The following is a 22,062-nucleotide window of genomic DNA, read 5'->3' on the forward strand; positions in this document are numbered from 1 at the left end:
ACACCCAAGAGAATTTCATGAAGGTGAGCTGGTGTTGAAGAAGATTCTACCCATACAGAAGGATCATAGAGGCAAATGGACTCCAAATTATGAAGGGCCATTTGTAGTGAAAAAAGCATTTTCTGGTGGGGCACTAATTCTCACGAGAATGGACGGAGAGGAGTTACCATTGCCAGTTAATTCTGATGCAGTAAAAAAGTTTTACGCATGATGATTCCGTGATAGTGGTTGCTATTAAAGGGATGTTGATATTATCTTCAACGCTTATTGTACTCTGTGTTTTATTCAATAAATAAATTTCACGTGATTTCATTCATATTTTGGTTGTTTGCATTCCATCTGAAATATTGCATGTCACGCTGAGCTGTTAAGTAGTCAAGTGAAAATGAAAATGAAAATAAGTAAACGCGTGTTGATAAAAGCATCACAGGTATATCAGGTTGGCGAGCTCGGTCCTGGAGGATGTCGAAAAAGGAAAAACGAAAAAAAAAAGAGGTGAAAAGAAAAAAAAGGGAAACAAAGCAAAGGAAAAATGAAGTGGATGTGTCAAGCACTACATAGTTTTGTTTCAGGTTTAAATTCAAGAGAAAGTCAGACAAACAAGATTCAGAGTGACGTGTGGCCATTTTTTGTTATCCAATCGTCAAAAGCAGTTCATCCAATTGCACCCTTTTGAGCCAAAATTCATAATTGTTTTCATCACCCTAGACAAGAATCATTAGCATATCGACGTCAACTTAAAAACATACATCATAAGCATCCAAAGTTGAGGAGGAAATCTCTAAAAGGAAGAAAGAAAAACGAAACAAAAATGAAAAGGAAAGTATCATAAAGGACCACAGCAGGGGCAACAAAAAGAATGATCCAAAGGGAAAGAAAGAAAAAACAACAATAAAGGATGCCTGGAGTTCAAATCTCTAAAGACAGTTGACTGGGCACCTTGCAAATGATTCTTGTTTAAAGACTTCAATCGTCAAACACTTATTTGGGCCTTCATTATCCTTTCTTTCAAAACCTTTTGACCTTTAACCACGGTACAAGCTAATAAAAGTCCACGCTGACTGAAAACCGTTTGTCCTAATCTTTCTCACGAATTTAACTTTGAAACAGAATGATGTGGTGAACGATGCATTCATAAAAAAAAAAAAAAAAAAAAAAAGAAAGAAGGGGGGTCTCCCTGTCAATCGAAGGTTATCCAATTTGGGGGAATCTTTCATACCCAAACCTTTTCATTTTTCCAAAGCATACTTATTGTGCAAAATTGGGGCAGTATGGGAGTCCAACATGTTAATAACACTTTCCCCCAGATGAGGGACACACATACGTTAATATTTGCTCATAGAAAATCATTATTCATCTGCTTTTCATAACCATTCTTCTACATCCTACAGGGTTCAAGTTAATTTGGATTGCAAAAAGCGATAAAAAGAATTTTAACTCAGGGTTACACTTTCTTCCTGCTCATCAAGGGGTTCTATACCTATCAACGTTGTTTTTAAGGAATGCGTTTTGAACGTACATCGTGTTTGATGACAATATTAACAATGGATTCCAAGCATGGAATTTTGAAATAAAAAAGCGATGAAAAGCGAGAGTAAAAGAAAAGAACAAAATGAAAGTCTCATGTGTCTATGCATTCATGCACCATCATGACATAACATCATCTCAGAGGAAGCGAGGAGAATTGTTTGCAAAATCTTCATGTTTAACTCGGCATTTATCAACTTTTCAAAGCTACAAATCAGGTTTTAATTTTCTGTTATCGGCCCTCTGCATGGCAATGGTCGGATTTAAATTTCTGTTCTGTGAGTTTGGCCCTCTGCGAGGCAATGGTCAAATCCAGGTTTTAGTTTTCTGTTATCGGCCCTCTGCATGGCAATGGTCGGATTTAAATTTCTGTTCTGTGAGTTTGGCCCTCTGCGAGGCAATGGTCAAATCCAGGTTTTAATTTTCTGTTATCGGCCCTCTGCATGGCAATGGTCAGATTTAAATTTCTGTTCTGTGAGTTTGGCCCTCTGCGAGGCAATGGTCAAATTCAGGTCTTATATTTCTGTTATCGGCCCTCTGCATGGCAATGGTCGGATTTAAATTTCTGTTCTGTGACTTTGGCCCTCTGCGAGGCAATGGTCAAATCCAGGTCTTAATTTTCTGTTATCGGCCCTCTGCATGGCAATGGTCGAATTTAAATTTATGTTCTGCGAGTTTGGCCATCTGCGAGGCAATGGTCAAATCCAGGTTTTAGTTTTTGTTACTGATACTTTACTTGACATTGGTCGTTTGGCATCGTGACTTGAATCATTTTGTTCGTTTTCTTTCATGATTGAAACCCGGACAAAATTAGTGTTTTTATCTTTACTTAGCTTTACTTAAATAATACGAAAAGATTAAATTTTCATATTATTTAGTAATATCTAAGTAAACAGGGGCAGCACTCTGTCGCAACCGGAATCGCGACGGGACGACGATCCAAATAAGAAACGGGTTTTGAAAAGAGATTTGGAGTCGCCACCATAGTTTATTTTGGAAAACTACGGAAAAACCATAAAATGATAAAGCACGGTCCACGAAAACCAAAGATTGGGTTCGGGAGTCGGTTACGCGTGGGGAAGGTGTTAGCACCCCACAACGCCTGCCCTAAGGCAGTACCTTTAACTAAATGCACGAATATGACGCGGTTTTCAAAATGTTTAATTATCCCCTAAAATAAAATTCTAAATAAACAAAACATATTTTTTAGTTTTTTTGGGCCCGACAAGGATTGACCTTGCTCCTACGTATTCTCATTCAAAATGAGAAATCAGGGTTACGTAGTTCTAGTTAAGAGATTGTTTGTTGTTTGGAAAAGCAGATGTTTTTTTAATTTTTGGAGTTTTTATGTTTTTAATATTTTCGAGAAAAAGAAGGTAATGAGTACTAGGCCAACGCGAACAGTCGCACGAGTACTCATACCTTTAAAACGATATTTTAATATGTTTAATTATTTTTTAAAAAGAGAAATAATGATATTAAGCACTAGGACGATGCGGACGATCACACGAGCACTCATACCGTTATTTACTTATTTAGGAAAACTTGAGAATATTGAGTGCTAGGCTGATGCGGACGATCGCACGAGCACTCATACCCTTGTTTAATATTACGTAAATAAGAGAGAAAAGTATTGAACACTAGGACGATGCGAACGATCACACGAGTGTTCAACCTTTAAACGTATTTTTGAAATAATTTTTATAAAAAAGAAAAAGAGGTTTTTAGCACAAGGACGACGCGAGCGGTCACACGTGTGCTTAAACCTTTAAAAATATTCTTGTAAATTCTTTCATTTAACCTATAAATATTATATATTTCAGGATAAGTACATGTCTAAAATAATTAGATAGAACAAAATAAGATAAGAGAATAATAAATATATATAAAAAAAATATAAAAATAAAATAAATAAGCTAAAGAAATCAAAGTGGCCGAACGAGCGTTCGTTGGGGATAGGACGAACGTTCACTGGTAAAGGACACTAAATGACGAGTGTTCGTCGAGAGAGCTAACGAACGGATGTTTAAAAATGTGGGATGAATGACGAGATAATGCACGGACGTTGGGAGCGAAGGCTGAATGACGAACGCTCATTGAAGACATGACGAACGGACGTTGAGAAATTGAGGTTGAGAGACGAGCGTTCGTTGGGGAGATAATGAACGAACGTTTGGTCAGGAAGCTTAATGACGAACGCTCGTTGAAGACATGACGAACGGACGTTGAGAAATTGAGGCTGAGAGACGAGCGTTCATTGGGGAGATAATGAACGAACATTTGGTCAGGAAGCTTAATGACGAACGCTCGTTGAAGACATGACGAACGAACGTTGAGAAATTGAGGCTGAGAGACGAGCGTTCATTGGGGAGATAATGAACGAACATTCATAAATGGAAGCCTAATGACGAACACTCGTTATTGAACGGACGTTTAAATAGTGACTTAATGACAAACGTTCGATATTGAAATAACGAACGGACGTCCAAAAATGTAAGCTAAAGGACGAACGTTCGTTATTGACACGACGAACGGACGTTCAAAAATGTAAGCTTAAAGACGAACGTTCGTTATTGACACGACGAACGGACGTTCAAACAGGGAAACCTAATGACGAACGTTCGTTATGACGAACGGACGTTTAGACAGGTAAGCTTAAATGACGAACGTTCGTTTATTAAAAACGAACGAACGTGTAGACAGGAAAGCTCAAGGACGAACGCTCATCATTGAAATGACGAACGAACGTTTAGACAGGGAAACCTAATGACGAACGTTCGTTATGACGAACGGACGTTTAGACAGGTAAGCTTAAATGACGAACGTTCGTTATTGAAAACGAACGAACGTGTAGACAGGAAAGCTCAAGGAGGAACGCTCATCATTGAAATGACGAACGGACGTTTAGACAGGGAAACCTATTGACGAACGTTCGTTATTGGAATGACGAACGGACGTTTAGACAGAGAAGCCTAATAACGAACGCTCGTCGTTGAAATGACAAGTGGACGTTTGGACAATGAAGCTCAATGACGAACGCTCGTTATCGAAAATGACGAACGGACGTTCGTTGGGGAGATGGCTGTCAAACAGTCCGTCCAAGAAATGTCCGAACGGACGTTTGGATAAGAGGCTAAATAACGAACACACCAAAAAAGGCCCAAGGTTCCTGGACGTACGCTCAATTTTGGGCCTGGCCCAATTGAATGGTTTCTAACCTAGAATTTCCTAGGGGTTCTACCTTCCCACTCTCATTCACTCCTTCACGCCGGCTTGTGCCCTCTCCAGAGATCCAAGATCTCCTACTCAGCACCACGACTCACTGCCATCTCCGTCAGAGCCGGCCACCGTTGCTTCAACCAGAACACGTCTTGGGCTCGCCGGCGACGACTCGCGCTCCCATAACCACCGCCAGCCATGACACCACCGTCTCCATTCTTTCTCTTTTAAAATAAATAGTGATTCTCAGGGAGGGTCTTCCTCCGCGTTACACACCGACGCTACACTCCGTTCGCGGCCACCGCTGCCTCCGATGCCACACCGCCGCGCCCTATAGCTGGACCAGAGACATCACCGGCGGCAAACGCTAATGCTGGAAATGCCTTCGCTGCTCGCAGGTATCCTCACGGGTCTCCCTTTTACGCCTGGGATAGAAACGCCGCCACCGGCACCCCCCTTTGCTCGACCCTAACTCACGCCGGCGGAACTCCCAGCCACCGTTGCCGACGTGGCAGATGATTGTTCTACCAATTTCTCTTATCTCTGTGTTTAGGTTTTCTCATTTGGTGATTTGAATCTGTTTTGGTGTTGTTTGTTGCCAGAGCAATGAAGACAGATTTTGATTTTTTTAGTTAATGGTGTAGTCAGTGAAGATAGGTGGTGACCGTGAGGTGTTAGTACTGGCCGTGGGTATTAATATGTCTCGTGGCAGTGGTTGAATATGGATGAAAGGAGTTGGAGGTTCAGTGTCAAGAAATGATGAAGATGGATGCTTAGAGGAAGAGGATAAACGAATGCTATAAGATTCTAAAATGGGAATGTGGCAGACTCACCATAGCATAAGCAAAATGGCATAAACATAAAAGGCAGTTATACAGTAAACATACATGATCACACAGGGGAGCAAGATGCTTACCTCTCGGAGCTCTAAGGCTGCTGCTTGCTGCGAGAATCCGGTGACTTCCTCTCCTTCCTCCTCTGGCCTTTGTCTTTCTTTTCCGGTGCCAATGGTGGATATGCTTCTGTGACTGGATGATCGCTCCAGATGAACGTCCCTCGTGTGCCCCCCTTTTCCTCTTTTTCTCTCTCTGATCCAACCTCCCCTCCTAAAATCTTGGCAAATATTCCCCTGTAACCACCTTGTCCCCCCTCTCCAAAAATCTTGGAAAAAATCTCCTTAACCACCTTGTCCCCTCACCCCATACGCGCCTCCCATACGCGCCCTTTTCCACGTTTTCTATTTTTTATTTTTATTTTTTTTCAATTTTATTTTATTTTTTAATTATTTTCAGTTTTAATTTTATTTTTCAATTTTTTAATTATTTTGATTAATTAACTCTATTAAAACAAATTGAAGATAAGAAAAATAGAAATTGAATTAAAAGCAAAAATCTACATACATAAAAATAGAATAAAACAAAAGGGTAAAATAAAATAATAAAAAATAATAAAAAAAAACCAATAAAAACACATTTTTTCAACCCGGACAAAATTGTGTTGACACATTCCATCATAGTTATGATAGGTTTGTCTCTAGCTAGTAAAATTATACTCAATCCAAGATGTCATAAAAAACTATCATTAGTCCCTGTACAGAAATAACAAGTAGCTGCCAATGGCACCTGAAATTCATAATAACTTAATTATTATATATTAAAATCACATATGGAACTTTATTATGTTAACAAAGTTCACTTACCCATATATATAAGGAATAAAAAGTATCTTCTTCCCGCTTGCAAATCTACTTGTGAGATATGTTGTGATCTCATCAAAATCATTTGTTTCGTGAATGACTTGGGGATCAGTGAACCCATAGACATCATTGTACCCCAAGTTGCTACTGACACCAAACATATATGTGAAATAAAAAATTACCTTTGATATAAGTATACTTGATATATAAATCAATTTTATATAAATAATTGCTCATAGACTTACATCATCCATAGCTGAACTAATGTAATATTCAACTCTTCTGTTCCCGACGCAAGCTTTTTGACATCTTGGCTATGTACGTATATTGGGACCTCAAAGCCTCTCCCAAATACATTAGCATCATATTTAACCTCCAAAGGCTTATTTCCAATGATGTCAGCAAGTTGTTGCAATGCACCAAGAGGATCATTCTCAGATAAACGAATTTTGTTCTGTGCATGCGTCTGTTGTTACATGGAAAAATAAGATAAATTTTGACATCAATAATATATAAACTTTAAAATTGAGAAGTGTAAAGTAGAATTCCATATCGGGGGGTCAGAACCGAACCAACCAAGTGTTTAGGCCAAGCGATAAAAGACTGGAATGCCTGTGCCATAATGAAAATCTCATCTAGGCAGAGGAATTGAGGCATCTGGTATGATAATGTCGTCTACTGAGACCTTCACCTCATCCTCTGATAGCTCCATACCATGAACAACAATCGTTGTCTGAAACACTGTTCCACGAGCTACCAGCATTGTCCCGGTACCATATAAAATGTATAGCAGACATGGACTAGCATCGTCCATGTCATCCCCTAGGACGGTTGGTGCTGAACAACTTCCTTTCCCACTTCTCCCTGTTAGAGTAAATGTTAGATTATACTAAACATAGAAATTATTGAACATAAATGTTTATTAATTTAACCTGTGGGAGGCACAACATGTTCATGTTCCTGTACAAGAGATGGCATCAGGCGCATGCCATAACTCTCTGCTGTTGGAACTAGCGCATAACTCTGTCAGTCACTTATGTAGTGACCTCATTATACAATTCCTCCCTAAGCTTTGTCCTAAGCTCCTCCTTAAGGTCCGCTCGAAGCTTATTTATGATCTCTTGTGTCAGCCTTTGTTCTTGTGCTTCGCTGTATGCATATGAAGTCTGACAAGAAGAACTCCCAAAATAATCTTGAATGCCTACTCCAGTTCCAGCAGCACGCACACGTTCAGGGTGCTCAGGTTGCCCAATTGTAGTGGTAAGAATATCCTGACGACCCTCTGGGGTGAATTGACCTTGGGAGCTCTTCTCAACCAAGGAGTCCTGTAACATAACAAAACACCATTATTCTTAAAAAAGTTTAAGATAGTATGTAGGCTTAATACTTCTTTTGGTCCCTCTTTATAAGGGAAATGTTCAAGTCCGTCCTACCTTTTTTAAAAAGTTCAATGTGGTCCCAACTTGTGAAAAAAGTGTCCAATTAAATCCTTTTTGGTCACGGCGTTAAATATTTAACGATCCAGCTGACAGCGTGGAATGATCTGTGCAACGTGGCTGTTTAGCTTCATAACGTGGCAATGACAATGTTTTTCATTAAAGTTCACGTGGCAGTGATTAAAAAATTCTGAGTTAGGGTTTGGGTTGCAGAAATCACGATTTGGGGATAAGCATTTTGGAGGAATTGGAAATCCAAATTGGGTATCACCCTGGTGGTATCACTTTCAAAATAAATAACACAACTTGCGGCATCAACAACATGAAACTCAATTCAAAATAAAGGGCTTTCATTTGGATATTTCTGATAACAAGTTGCAACTCAATTAGGAAATTTCTGATAAACTCTAAAGGCTGATTCGTTGGAACCCTTCGTTCGTTCACCAACAGGCCAGGGCAATATTCTGTTCTGTTGAACTTAATCTGGTCCGCGGCGAGGAAACCTAATTTGCAGGCTTTGTTTTCTTTAGGGGACGAAGGGAAAAATTGCAGAGTGGAATAGGGTTAGTGAAGTTTAAATAGGGTTTTCGAGGCACAGAAGCACTAGAAGAAGGCAGTAATTGAAATTGATTTTGCTGGAATTGTGTTTTGGAGCTGCTGTGATGAGTTCGTGCTGAATTGGGCTATAATTCATATAGCTCTGGTTCGACAACATGGGTTACGATTCGGCTAGCCCCTCGCAGGATGGGCCTCGTAGGATGGGAGGGACGAAGGTAAGTGTCTGCAATCAAAATTGGGGAATTGGCGGCACATGGAAGCTAGGATTTGGGAATTAGGGTTGCCACACAGTCAGAGAAACTATACACGTCATTAACTTTTGTCTAGGGTGGCAGCTGCGTCGTTAAAAATTTGACGCCGTAACCAAAAAGGATTAAATTGGACACTTTTTTCACAAGTTGGGACCACATTGAACTTTTTAAAAAAAGTAGGACGGACTTGAACATTTCCCTTATAAAGAGGGACCAAAAGAGGTATTAAGCCTAGTATGTATAATGAAATTATTATTATTTTAGGAACAGTGATAACTTACAATTCTTTCAGATATTTCCCGTGCAGTGTCAGAAGAGTAGGCGCCCGATGATCTTAAACGAGCCAACTTCCATTTCTCATGTCGAGAAGGTGGAGAAGGAGGCTGGGGGCTACCACCCTCAGATGATGGTCTAGCTTCTACCTTTTGGTTGAGGATTTTCTCCTCAAGCTTCCTATACCCACCACAAGATAATAGGTGGGGGTTTTTATTTTGAGCATTTATTCTTTGTGCTTTGCTTCTTTTTTCCTGTCACATATGTTTAATTAATTAGTTCATATGATATATATTTGTTAATGAAGAATTGAATAATATCAACTATACTAACCTTCCATTCCTCTGATGTCTGACTCTGTACAAAGAGGCGCCAAGTCTCCTCATCAATGGCCTTATATGTTTGACATGGAGACTTATTTTTTTTGCTTCCAAATATATATCTCGAGGTCAACTTACTCTTAAAACCCCGAAAGTTTTCAGCAACAATTGATAAACACTTATTTTTAAGTGTTGTGACATTTGGAATGTCAAATTTCATCTGAAATAAACATAATAAAGTTGTATTAGTACAAAATTATCAATATAAGCAAACTGTAATTCAAATGATATTAGTTAATAACTTACCAATATATCGTTCCATATAATGTTCCGATCAACCTCGGACACATGGTCAAAAGATGGAATAAGAATATTAATCCTATCACGTGCCACTACTCCAAGGTATGATCGGAAGTCATCTGCATTTGGGCTAGATGAAACACCCGTGATCACATTAACATTCACGAGTGTTCTTTCACCACTCTTTTTTCTGACCAAAAGTTGTTTCATTTTGGTGGGTCCTCTAGTAGGTCTGGATGGAGGAGCCTCATCCCCTGATGAATGTGGATGGTCAGCCATATATCTGTCAAAATAAATAACATGTAATATTAATAAAACACTTATGTAATATCATATAATTTAACAAAACATGTAATAGTAGTCATAGGAAATATTAATAAAAAACTTATACACAAATTTGAAATTTATACATAAAGATATGGATTCATCATATGTATATTCCCTCATTATGATCTGACCGAATTGCATGTACATCGTCAACTAGAGGTTGGTCATCCAAATTTTTCGTAGTTTGAAATGAATGGTTGTCAACAATATGAATATTAATCAGATTGTCTTCGTTAACTTCAATTTGTTTTTTGCCTTGAAGAGCGACATACTAATGGTCAGACACAGGATCTTTTACATAAAAAACCTGAGATGCTATATGTACCATGATAAACGGTTCGTCTCGATAACCCACCTTTCAAAAATCAATTAGTGTCATACCTGATTCATCTATTTTCACACCACTCTTATTGTCAAACCACTGACATTTGAACAATGGAACAAAAAATTTGGTGTAATAAACCTCCCATATCTCTTCTATTATACCATAATATTTCATTGATCCAAGTACAGGAGATTGATCTTTTGATATGGAAAATTGAAGCGACTCAGCTTCTAAACTGACTCCACTATTTTGTACTGTGCTTTTATCATCCAAAGTCTTCGTATAGAATGTGCAATTATTAACTTCATAACATGTACAACATACAACATCAAATTTTAAATCATTTGCAAGCCACAACAAAGTTTGAGAAGAATGTGGCTCTTTGTCAATTTCAGATTTGAACCAAGACATAAATGTTTTGTTATGCTCCATCAACTGTCATTTCTCTTATTGTCTTGGATTTTTATTCTTCACAATGGCTTTGTATGCTTGCAAAAAAGGAATCACCTCATCTATGTTGTTCAATATATAAAGATGTGCTTGCAACAATTCTTCGCGATCTTTTATCACCACATTCACACCTCGGATGCTTTTACTTGTAGAACATTTATTCAACCATGATGTGTGAGGAACTCCTATTGGATTTGTTGATGTCATGTAATCTGAACAAAACTCGATACTTTCTTCAATAGTAACCTTTCAATCATTGAACCTTCGAGACGATATGGATTTTTAACGTACCCTTTCAAAATTTTCATATAACGCTTAATAGCATACATCCATCTTAAGTATACCGATCCACACAACTTCATTTCTCTAACCAAATGAACAAGTAAATGTGCCATGATGTCAAAAAAAGATGGAGGGAAAAACATCTCTAGTTGACACAAGATGATAACAATCTCGCCTTGAAGTTCATATAACTTTGTAGGATCAATGACTTGACTACAAATTGATGAGAAAAATGAACACAACCTGTTTATGGTATGCCTAACATTTTTGGCAAAATTCCATGAATAGCCACCGGTAACAATTGTTGCATTAAGACTTGGCAATTGTGAGACTTCATGCCAACAAGCTTTAAGTCTTGCATTGACACTAAACTCTTCATATTTGAATAGTATCCTTATGGTACTTTGATACTCTTTAAACAAAGGCAAAAATTTATCTTCTCTTGTCTAGACATTGTGTAACATGCAGGGGAAAAATAAGTACATTTACCAATCTCTCTAGGTGCCAACTCTTTTCGGATATTCATGTCAAATAAATCCAAACAAGCATTCACTCCATCTTTTGTCTTTCCCTGAATGTTTAGTAGTGTACCAATCAAGCTATCACACACATTCTTCTCTACATGCATCACATCTATGCAATGTCTAACATCTAACTTTGACCAGTATGGAAGATCAAAGAATATTGATTTCTTCTTCTAAGGGGTCGTTACAGATGACTTCTTGGATGTTTTCCTAAATACATGATGTATTTTATTAACTTTTTGATGAATTTGAAGGCCATTAAGTGAATTTGGTGCTTCATCCTAAATATGAATGCATCAAATATTTCAACCTCATCCACCCACAACAACTTCAAGTCTTCAACTAGTGGGCTTAGATAAACATCTATGTCATTTCCAGGCTGCTTTGGACCAGATATCATCATAGACAACATCATGTACTTCCTCTTCATGCACAATGCAGGAGATAAGTTGTAAATTATCAATATAACTGGCCAACAACTATTATTGGTACTTAGATTACCAAATGGGTTCATTCCATTAGTGGCTAAACCATGTCTAAGATTTCTACACTCTTTACCAAATTAGGGGAATTGTTGATCAATATTTTTCCATTGCTTTGAATCAGCTGGATGACGAAGCAACCCATCTATTTTTCTCTCATCTACATGTCATCTAAGGTTTATAGCATCTTTTGGATTTGGAAACAAACGCTTAAGTCTGGGCACAATTGGAAGGTACCAAACAACTTTCAAAGCAGATCCATTTTTTTCTCTCTGACCTTTATCTTCATTATTGTTTTTTGACTTGTATCAGGATAACCCACATTTTGGACACTTTGTCAAAAATTCAAACTCTTTCCTATATCAAATGCAGTCATTGGGACAAGCATGTATCCTTTTATACTTCATACCCATCGGACAAAGAATTTTCTTCGCATCATAATTACGAGTGGGTAGTGTATTTCCATCTGGCAGCATTTCAGTCAACAACGTCAACAATTTTGTGAAACTCTTATCAGTTCATCCATTAGTCGCCTTCAAATTCATGAGCCTTAACACCACTATCAAACGTGTGAACTTAGTTAAACTGACATACAAAAGTGTTTCCGCATCAGTCGACATCGTCTCATACACATGAGCTTTGGCAAAATTTTCTACGCCAACATCGTGGATCATGTCCTCTAATTTGCCTTCATCTGGTCGATCTTCTTCCATGGTGGAATCAATAACATTTTCAGTTTGAGAGTCAGTTTAAAATTGCATTTCTTCGCCATGTCATATCCATGTTGTATAACATCTTAGGAAACCATCAAAGATAAGATGTTCTCTAATTTGGGTTGCGTTCAACTTTCTAACATTCAAACAGTTCACACAAGGACATCTAAACTTCACTTCATCATCACTTCTACCCCCATTACGTTGCGAAAATTGTATAAATTCCCTTACCCCTCTCTCGTACTCAGCACTAATGCGTGGTAAATTAATCCAATTTCGATCCATACATAAATATTCTACAAAATTACAATCATACAATTATACAATATATTCAACATACAATCAATTCAATCATACAATCAAAAAATTAATAAACATTCAAATTATCAATTCAAACATTCAATCATACATAATTATTCATATTCAACACACAAAAAATTAAAAATTAACAAAATAAAACTTAATAAACAGAATAATACAATCATACAATTAATAAGCATTCAAATTATCAATACAAACATTCAATCATACATAATTATTCATATTCAATCTACAAAAAATTAAAAATTAACAAAATGAAAATTAATAAACAGAATAATATGAACCTGGGAGCGCGAAAAACCACACAATAATGGAGAAGATGGAACAACCCGCGGTTTGAAACGGAACAAATTTAAAAGAAAAAACGCAATACCTACAAAAAAATACAACAAAACGTAAGTTTCGTAATCTGAATTAATAAAAAGCGTAAGTTTCATAATCCGAATCAATAAGGAAGAAGGGAGAAAGATCGCGGCGGTAAGAAGAAGTTGCAGAGAAAATCACTGGAGAAAACTGTTCGTGTTCGAGGAAGACGAAATTGTTCACTCTCTGTAATATTTTTTTAACCTAATCAAATGTTACTACCGTGGTTCATTAGAAAACCGCGATAATAGAGGGGATACTACCTCGGTTCCCCACATAACTGAAATTAAAATTGATCTGAAATGGCAATTTTGAAATTTTCATCAACCTTTATGTCGCGGTTCCCCGCCTAACCGAGGCCTATTCGCTTAAATATTTAAAATTTGTTCAGATAAGGGAATAGGTCGCGGTTCCCCTGAGAACCGAGGTATATTCTCTAACAATCTGATTCCATATTTCAGGACTACCTTGTGGGGAATATCAGAATTTTGCAGGGACAATAGGTCGTAGTTCCCCCAAAAACTGAGGCTTATTCCCTGACGGTCTGACTCCAAATCCTGATTTGGCGGGAATGTCAGAATTTTACAGGGACCATATGCCGCGGTTCCCTAGAACCGAGGCCTATTCCCTGACGGTCTGACTCCAAGTTTATTTCATGACTAACTTGGCGGGAATGTTAGAATTTTGCAGGCACAATAGGTCGTGGTTCCCTTCAGAACCGAGGTCTATTCCCCTGCAAATTTATTAAAGGACTGACTTGGCGGGAATGTCAAAAACTTTCAGGGAGAATAGGTCGTGGTTCCCCTTAGAATCGAGGCCGAAAGACATATGTGGTCGCAGTTCTGTTGCAACCGAGGCCTATACTGTCGATATAATTTCAAAAATGCCACCGCGCAATATTATGCTTCGGGTTCTGGTGAACTGATGCATAATGTGCACGGTAATAAATCAATTTTTTACTAGTGAAATGACTGTCGTTGTTTTAGGCCAAGTGCACGGGTTGTTTGCCTCTTGAATGTATTATTTTTTGGGTGATGTTTTGAAGTGTATGCTTGAAGAAAAGTTGATATTTTTTATGGTTCATTTTTTTACTAAGTTCTGGTTTGTTTTTATAAGAAAATTAGTGCATGAAATCAGTTGATGTAAGGTGTTCTTTTTTGTTGAAAGTCTCACATCGACTAGAAATAAGGCTCATTTATAATATATAAGTGGATGTAAACATCACCTTACAAGCCAGTTTTGTGAGGTTGAGTTGGGCTTAAACTTCACTTTTTAACATGGTATTTAGAGTCGAAGGTTCTTTTGAGGAAAAAAATTCTTGTTGTCTTTACCACTACACTCGTCGCTACCATGGTCAACGGTGCCATCGCCTACCGCCATCACATGATTTTCATCGTCTTGGCCAGACGACCACCATGCGATTAACGACGCCTTCATTGGAGCTCATACGTGCTCTCAGCGCCTTTTAAAGTTATAGAGTTGCTTCCTTTTCCGTCACGCATGGTGGCATGTCTAGTACTAATTCAGAGCGTCCTGTCAGGCAACTATTCAGAATATCGAGGTTGCTCTTTTTCCTTTTTCAGGTGCCTTAATTGAAGAATCTTGGATTTTTATAGTTTCTCTCTCTTGTTCATCCATGACTTCTTCCATTGTCGTCTCTTTTGACCTCCCTTTTGTCACCATTGTGTTTGACCCGTTCATATATTTTTTTCTCCCAGGAAAAAGATGACTTTTGTTAGTTTATTTATAGTCGTGGTGGCTCTCCAACAATGAGCTCTTGATCCATTGGATGTCAACAATGCATTCCACAACAGCGATTTGCAAGAAGAGATTTACATGGAACAACGTCCCAGATTTGTTGCTCAAGGGAAGTCTTTTGGGTTGCTATTTCATCTTCTATCTCGTCTTGCAAATCATTATCAATTTGGTATTACTTGAGTGCAGAAGCAAATATTTTCACTAAGACTTGATGAATTATATCAGTAACAAGCTTGGAACATATGTATGTACTATAGCTTGAGGGGGAGTGTTAGATATATTATCTTTATTTTATATTTAAATTTTATCTTTAGTTAGTTTGTTATTATTTCTTATTTGTATTTTGGGCTTAGTCCATATTTTTTCTATTATAAATAGAGGACTCTATCTGTATAATCAACACAAGGGAAATCAATCGCATACATAGTTTTTCACTATATTCAACATGGTATCAGAGTCAGGTTAGTGTCTCTCTTGGACATATTTGTTGTTTGTTGGGCATGTTATTTCACCCGCTATCAGGCCGTTATCGGACCACTCATTAATGTCTAGTCTCACGCTCGAGATGTATATACCTCGGCATGAGGGGGTGTTGAAAGTTCCACATCGACTAGAGATAAGACCAATTTATAATATATAAGTGGGTGCAAATCTCACCTTACAAGTTGGTTTTGTGGGATTTAGTTAGGCATAAACTCCACTTCTTAACAGGCTTAATACCTGTTTTGGTCTTTATTTTCGTCACTTTTGTTCAAAGTGGTCCTCAACTTTTTTCGACGTTCAAAGTGGTCATTTTTTTAAAGTTTTGTTCAATTTAGTTCTTTTTTCTAACAACATCTAAATAGTTAACAACATAATGTCTACGTAAGCCAATATTGAATGAGCTATTAGTTTTTCATGTATGTGACAAGTTAAATGAATATGACATGGAAACGTGGTAATTGAAAGTTGTTTCTTTGAAAGGAAATTGATTTTGCTTTCAAATGAGACGTGCAAAGGTACACAAAATTGGTGAAATTGTTATTCAATTTGCGTTTGTTGTTCGTTCAAATTGCAATTTGAGGAGTCTAGCTCAAGTAAGTGTTCTTAACTTGAGGTTGCATTTTTGTATTGAGGTTTTAGAGTTTTTTGTCACGTGTATTTGGAGAAATGTGTTAAATGTAATTTTTGGTTTGAGTGAGTATGAGTGTTGTGCTTAAAATGTTGTAATTGTTTGGTTGTGATTTGTTGTTGGTTTTGGGTGTTGGGATTGGTCTCACAAGTTTTACTTTAAGCTTTTTTAGCGGTCTTGGTTTCCATTTGTAGTGTGTATGTTTTAATTAAATAAGCAACTTATCTAATCGATTAAAATTGTATGATGCACACTATGAAGCTTAACTCAATCGATTAAGGAAATAACCGATTAAAACTGATAATATTGTGCCTATGTTATATGTATGTGTGTGTGTATATATATATATATATATATATACATATATATATATATATATATATATATATATATATATATATATATATATATATATATATATGTATATATAGGGGTTTGCTAACGCGCGTACGCCTGTTTTTCAGTTGGTACATTTTAGCAATGTGTACCGAGTTTTAGTAGACAAAAATATCCTTCTATATCATGGATTATAAGTTTTAAGGTTAAGGATATTTTAATAATTTTCATTCTCAAAACTAAAAAAAAACTCAAAACCCTTGCTCACTTCCCTCGTTCCTCTCAACCCTTTCTCTTTCATCTCTCTTACTTTAACATTTTCTCTGTCATCTTATGGTAGCACCAATTGAAAAAAATCAGAAACACTGACGTTAAACAATTTTACAAAAAATGATTTTATAATGAGTTTTCATTTTATAATTTTTGTCTTATCTAATTTTATCCAATTTTCACAAGCATAAAGGAATTGGTAATTGCCTGGAAAAGAAATACTCGCTGCTACACAATTTCTTACAAAAGATGATTTTATAATGGTTTTTAATTTTATAATTTGTCTTATCTAATTTTATCTAATTTTCACAAGCATAATGACATCAAAGGAATTGGTAATTGGCCCGGAAAAACTCAGAAACACTCGTCAAACAATTTCTTACAAAAAATGATTTTATAATGAGTTTTCATTTTATAACTTTTTTCGTATATAATTTTATCTAATTTTCACAAGCATAATGACATCCGAAGGAATTGGTAATCTGGAGGATTTTTTTAGAGATGATGATTCAACATATGCAGATGATGAAATTAGAGAGGTTAGTGAAGATGGTGAAATTGAAGAGATCTTTAATGAAGTGAATATGTCAATGACTCAACTCTTTACAAAGGCAAATTGTTTAACGACAAGTGTTGTTTCTGATTTTTTTCAATTGGGGCTACAGGGATGACAGAGAAAAGGTTGGAGTGAGAGAGATGAAAGAGAAAGGGTTGAGAGGAATGAGAGAGGTGAGTAAGGATTTCGGGGGTTTTTTTTAGTTTTGAGAATGAAAATTATTAAAATACCCTTAACCTTAAAACTTAGAATCTATGATATATAAGGATATTTTTGTCTACTAAACCCGGTACACATTGCTAAAATGTACCAACTGAAAAACAGACGTACGCAGATTAGCAAACTCCACATATATATATATATATGTATATATATACATATATATACATATATATACATATACATATATATATACATATACATATATATACATATACATATATATACATATACATATATATACATATACATATATATACATATACATATACATATACATATACATATACATATACATATACATATACATACATATACATATACATACATATACATATACATACATATACATATACATACATATACATATACATACATATACATATACATACATATACATATACATACATATACATATACATACATATACATATACATACATATACATATACATACATATACATATATACATATACATATATATATATATATATATATATATATATATGGTTAATTCCTTTTTCAGGCACGGAAAACATTCTAAGAGCTTTAATCAAGAACATCTTTTGTGAAATCTTGGAGCATTCTTGGATAAGCATCAATTGAAGAAAATCAAAGTTGTAAGTTTGCAAAAATGAGTGAAAAGATCTAATAGGGGTCTACTTTATGTTTTGTTTGTAACATTAACACTATAGATACATCAGATTTTATTTTTACTATAATTTTTAAAAATTATTGTTAGCTTTGCAATGTAAGTAAGGTTTCCAGTATTAGTGTGCAGCCTCATTAATTCTTGTTGTAGTTATAAACAGAGATATTGTTGTAACAAATTTAATGATATAGAAGATATTATTTCAGTGTAATGACTAAGAACACTGTAATAATCTAAGGTAATTTAAGTCCTCATATGTTTCATTATTTTTATTACATTAATATTCAAAAAATATTAATTCTTAGGAACTAAAACTTTTTTTAAAACTTCCATTTAATTTTTATCATTGATATTCTGATTGATCTCTTCTGTTAATAACTAACGTTCTGAACTTCTTTCTTTAAAAGTTTGGCTTTTGACTCTTTCAATAATAAGAGGCACTGTTTTGATAACTAAAACAATGCACTGATAACAAATATTAAATAAACATAAAATATGTCGCTGAAATAATTTTCTGCTTTACATTTTGCAAGTGGTGTTAAGGTCATAATTTTTTTTTTCACCATATAAATCTGTTCGATAATTTCTGTTAATCAGAAATAATAATCTATGACCAAGTAATTAATCAATTAAAAGAACCTTAAAAATATTTTAATTTAGTATAGCTTCTACTCCAAAAGCAATTATTTATTGAAGTCGTATATCTACCGGTTCACACGTAACTGTTGTTCAATATGTTACGGATTTTCAGAATCTGATGACATAGTTCATCGAAAGTTGCAGAAAAGAGAATCTCCTCCACACGAACTGAAACCGTGCCACGTATCCAACTACCAGTGCTATTTTATTCAATTTAAGATTTTATAATAATAATAATTATTGATAATAATAGATAATAGATGTAGTGTGGGTCCGGCCAACACGTTTCATTTCCAACATCAATCGTATCGACCAAACTAAACTTAGCCACTAAGCATTCTTCTCCTGTTCCAATTCCGAAACTCAAAATCCACCATGTCGTTTCCCTTCGGCCACACCCACCACCGCAGAGACGACGACGACGACGAACGACGCAATGCTTACCCTCCGCCGGGAAGCACCTTCCCCAACCCTCACCAACAGCCGCCCCCACCCTTCTATGGCGCTCCTCAACCACCGCCCCCTCAACCCGAGACCAACGTGTTCCACACCTCTCACGTGCCGCCACCAGGACACGTGTCTCAGGATTTCAACTACTCAGCTCCCACTTCTCATCACCACCATGAATCCGATCATGGGTTCTCCCACGGGTACTCCCCTGCTCCCGCTCCAGCTTATTACCCCCCTCCTGGAACCACCTCCACCGTCCACCACGTGGCTCACGAGTCCCACCACCACACTCCTCATTTCTCTTCTCACAACTCTCCCAGCAGCACCACCACCGTGACCCACGTCGGCCACCAGACTAACACCGGTCTCCGGAGCAAACCCACCGTGAGGGTTGTCACCAAAGCTGCGCCCGATTTCTCTCTCACAATTCGTCATGGCCAAGTCATTCTCGCACCCTCCGATCCCTCCAATGAGTATCAGGTAGCTTCACGTGTCTCCCTCGCAACCCCAGTTCACGAAAAATGTGATCTTTTCCTGTAATGGATTAATTATTTTTTATCTGAATATTTGGGAAATGCAGCACTGGTATAAGGATGAGAAGTACAGCACCAGGGTGAAGGATGCAGAGGGGTGCCCTGCTTTCTCTTTGGTCAACAAGGCCACTGGCGAGGCCTTGAAGCATTCCATTGGTAGCTCTCATCCAGTAAGATCTTTCTCTCAAGGTTTACTCTTTCATTGCAGAGTGTCTCTTTTTCTTTGATGTCATTGTGCTTGATAATTGATATGCTGGTTTTACAATTGGGATTTTAGCATGGGAATTGTGAGTTTGTTGAATGATCCCTATGTTCAGTGCATTCACGCAATAGGGGATCAGCACCAGTGGATGAAGATTGGACGGATTAAATTTCAGATGCACAATTTTAGTTTTATTTACAGGTTATGATGTGATCCGTTTGATTTTCATCCAACGGGTTACAATTATTAGCGACTCTGTGTGTTAAATTCCTGATTGCAGGAAATGTGTGATCCATTGAATGTTGATGTATGTTACTGCAAGTGGACACCAGTCTGTGATATTGGTTTTCTGTTACTACTGAATATGTATATACTGTAGTAACACTTGACTGCTTTAGTAGTCTTTCTGTTTCCAATAAATGGCTAATGTACATACCAAAAATGGGGTTTATGGATGGATGAATCCGAGTGAGTGGTAAAGAGAAAAAAAAAATGGAGCTAATGGAAGGTGAAGAGAGAGACAGGAGAAAAATGAGGAGGAAATGAGATGGAACTGAGTGTGAATATGTGATCATAATAACGTTAAAATCAGAATGGTGAAGCTAGGACCTTTTGTCAATGGCTTTAATGATGAATGTGTTGGAGCTTTATGCTTTTAAGATAAAGATGCTTTGGCGTGTTGTTCTGATGTGCAAATTTCGAAACTATTTGCATTGGGGTAATTGCAATGCAACTTCTTGGGTTAACCTTTTGTTGGTTTGTCTATTTTCTTTCCACTGACATGATGCACGTGAACAAAAAATGGGTTAAACTTCAAAGTTAATAGAAAGAAATAAAAAGTGTAATCAAGAGCAACAGTAAAACAATCCTGTGTGCATATTTTAGTAGTGCACTTTCTTTGACTTGTCATCTGCAAGTAATGTTGTCGTCAGTGCTTTGTAAAGCACGAGGTTTGAACCTTGAAGTGAGACAAGATGGTTCTGGCCCCCTAAACCCTTTTATTACAGAAATAATGTTAACTATATCGTTTTCTATTTTATACTTTTAATATTGTAGGTTCGGCTGATAGCTTACAATCCAGACTACCTTGACGAGTCTATTTTGTGGACTGAGAGCCGGGACCTTGGTGATGGGCACAGAGCTATAAGGATGGTGAATAACATTCATCTTAATGTGGATGCTTTCCACGGTGATAAGAAGTCTGGAGGTGTGCATGATGGCACTACAATAGTCCTCTGGGACTGGAACAAAGGTGATAACCAGCAGTGGAAGATCTTACCTTACTGTAAGTTCTCTATCATGTTTCTTCCGTTTTTGTCATATTTGTCATTTTCTGTTGCTGAATGTGCCTGAAAAATTCACAAAATTGTTTCTCCCTGTTTTTCTGTTCCTAAAGAATGAATTACTGTTTCTGATTTTTGTTTAATCTTTACGATTATGCTTAATGCAGAAGTAAAATTGACGGAATTGTGAGTGGAGTGGCTTTGAAGATGCGAGTTAAGAGGACCATTGGCGCTTGTATTTTGGTGGTTTGTGCTTTGAATGTTTTTCTTGCGAGTGTTATCTAAATATATGAATGATCTGGTGCATTTACTGGTACTATGTCATGCAATGAGCTTTTTCAATAGAATAAAGTGTGTTTATCTATTACTACTACATACATGTGACACTGGTTTGTTATGCTGACCACAGAATATTGGTGTATACAGTTTATGTGCCTCTTTATATGTCTTTGTTTCATCTGTCACTGATGACTAATTAACTAACATTGGAAGTACAATGTGGCTAACCATCATCATGGGCTTTCAATGTTTCATCATGTGCTTTATTTTTCACAACTAATACAGTTTATTATTAAGAAGTTGTAAGAAGTTAATGAGAGAAACGTGTGATAAGATGAATAATTCAAGCGATAGATAGAGATAGAAAAAATACTTGTTACAGGTATTATATTTGATTTTTACTTGAA

At 36.7% G+C, this 22,062-nt stretch overlaps 2 protein-coding genes and 1 pseudogene across 3 annotated transcripts in view; 2 read left to right on the forward strand and 1 right to left on the reverse strand.

The window, feature by feature from the left end:
• Positions 1 to 5,265, forward strand: part of LOC148197863 (uncharacterized) — a 28,722-nt gene extending 23,457 nt beyond the window's left edge. The window contains exon 5 of the mRNA XM_088115654.1: positions 4,997 to 5,265. Within this exon, the coding sequence (XP_087971780.1) occupies positions 4,997 to 5,265 (269 nt within the window). The remainder of the gene's footprint in view (positions 1 to 4,996) is intronic.
• Positions 5,266 to 9,919: 4,654 nt separating this feature from the next.
• LOC148197864 (uncharacterized) lies at positions 9,920 to 11,592 on the reverse strand (annotated as a pseudogene).
• A 7,609-nt stretch (positions 11,593 to 19,201) lies between these two features.
• On the forward strand, positions 19,202 to 21,840 carry LOC124839989 (ricin B-like lectin R40G3). 2 transcript variants are annotated; one of them, XM_088092115.1, is made up of 4 exons: positions 19,202 to 19,838; positions 19,939 to 20,061; positions 21,150 to 21,378; positions 21,547 to 21,840. In XM_088092115.1, the coding sequence occupies exons 1-4, from the start codon at positions 19,284 to 19,286 to the stop codon at positions 21,564 to 21,566; spliced, it is 927 nt and encodes a 308-aa protein (XP_087948241.1). In that variant the 5' UTR covers positions 19,202 to 19,283; the 3' UTR covers positions 21,567 to 21,840. The 2 variants fall into 2 exon arrangements, with proteins under 2 accessions (XP_087948241.1, XP_047171905.1); XM_047315949.2 differs by having other exon boundaries at positions 19,205 to 19,838; positions 21,544 to 21,840.
• The last annotated feature ends 222 nt before the right edge of the window (positions 21,841 to 22,062 follow it).

Source organism: Vigna umbellata, chromosome 5 (genome assembly GCF_029865625.1).
Source record: "Vigna umbellata cultivar VRB3 chromosome 5, Vumbellata_1.0, whole genome shotgun sequence".
NCBI lineage: Eukaryota > Viridiplantae > Streptophyta > Magnoliopsida > Fabales > Fabaceae > Vigna > Vigna umbellata.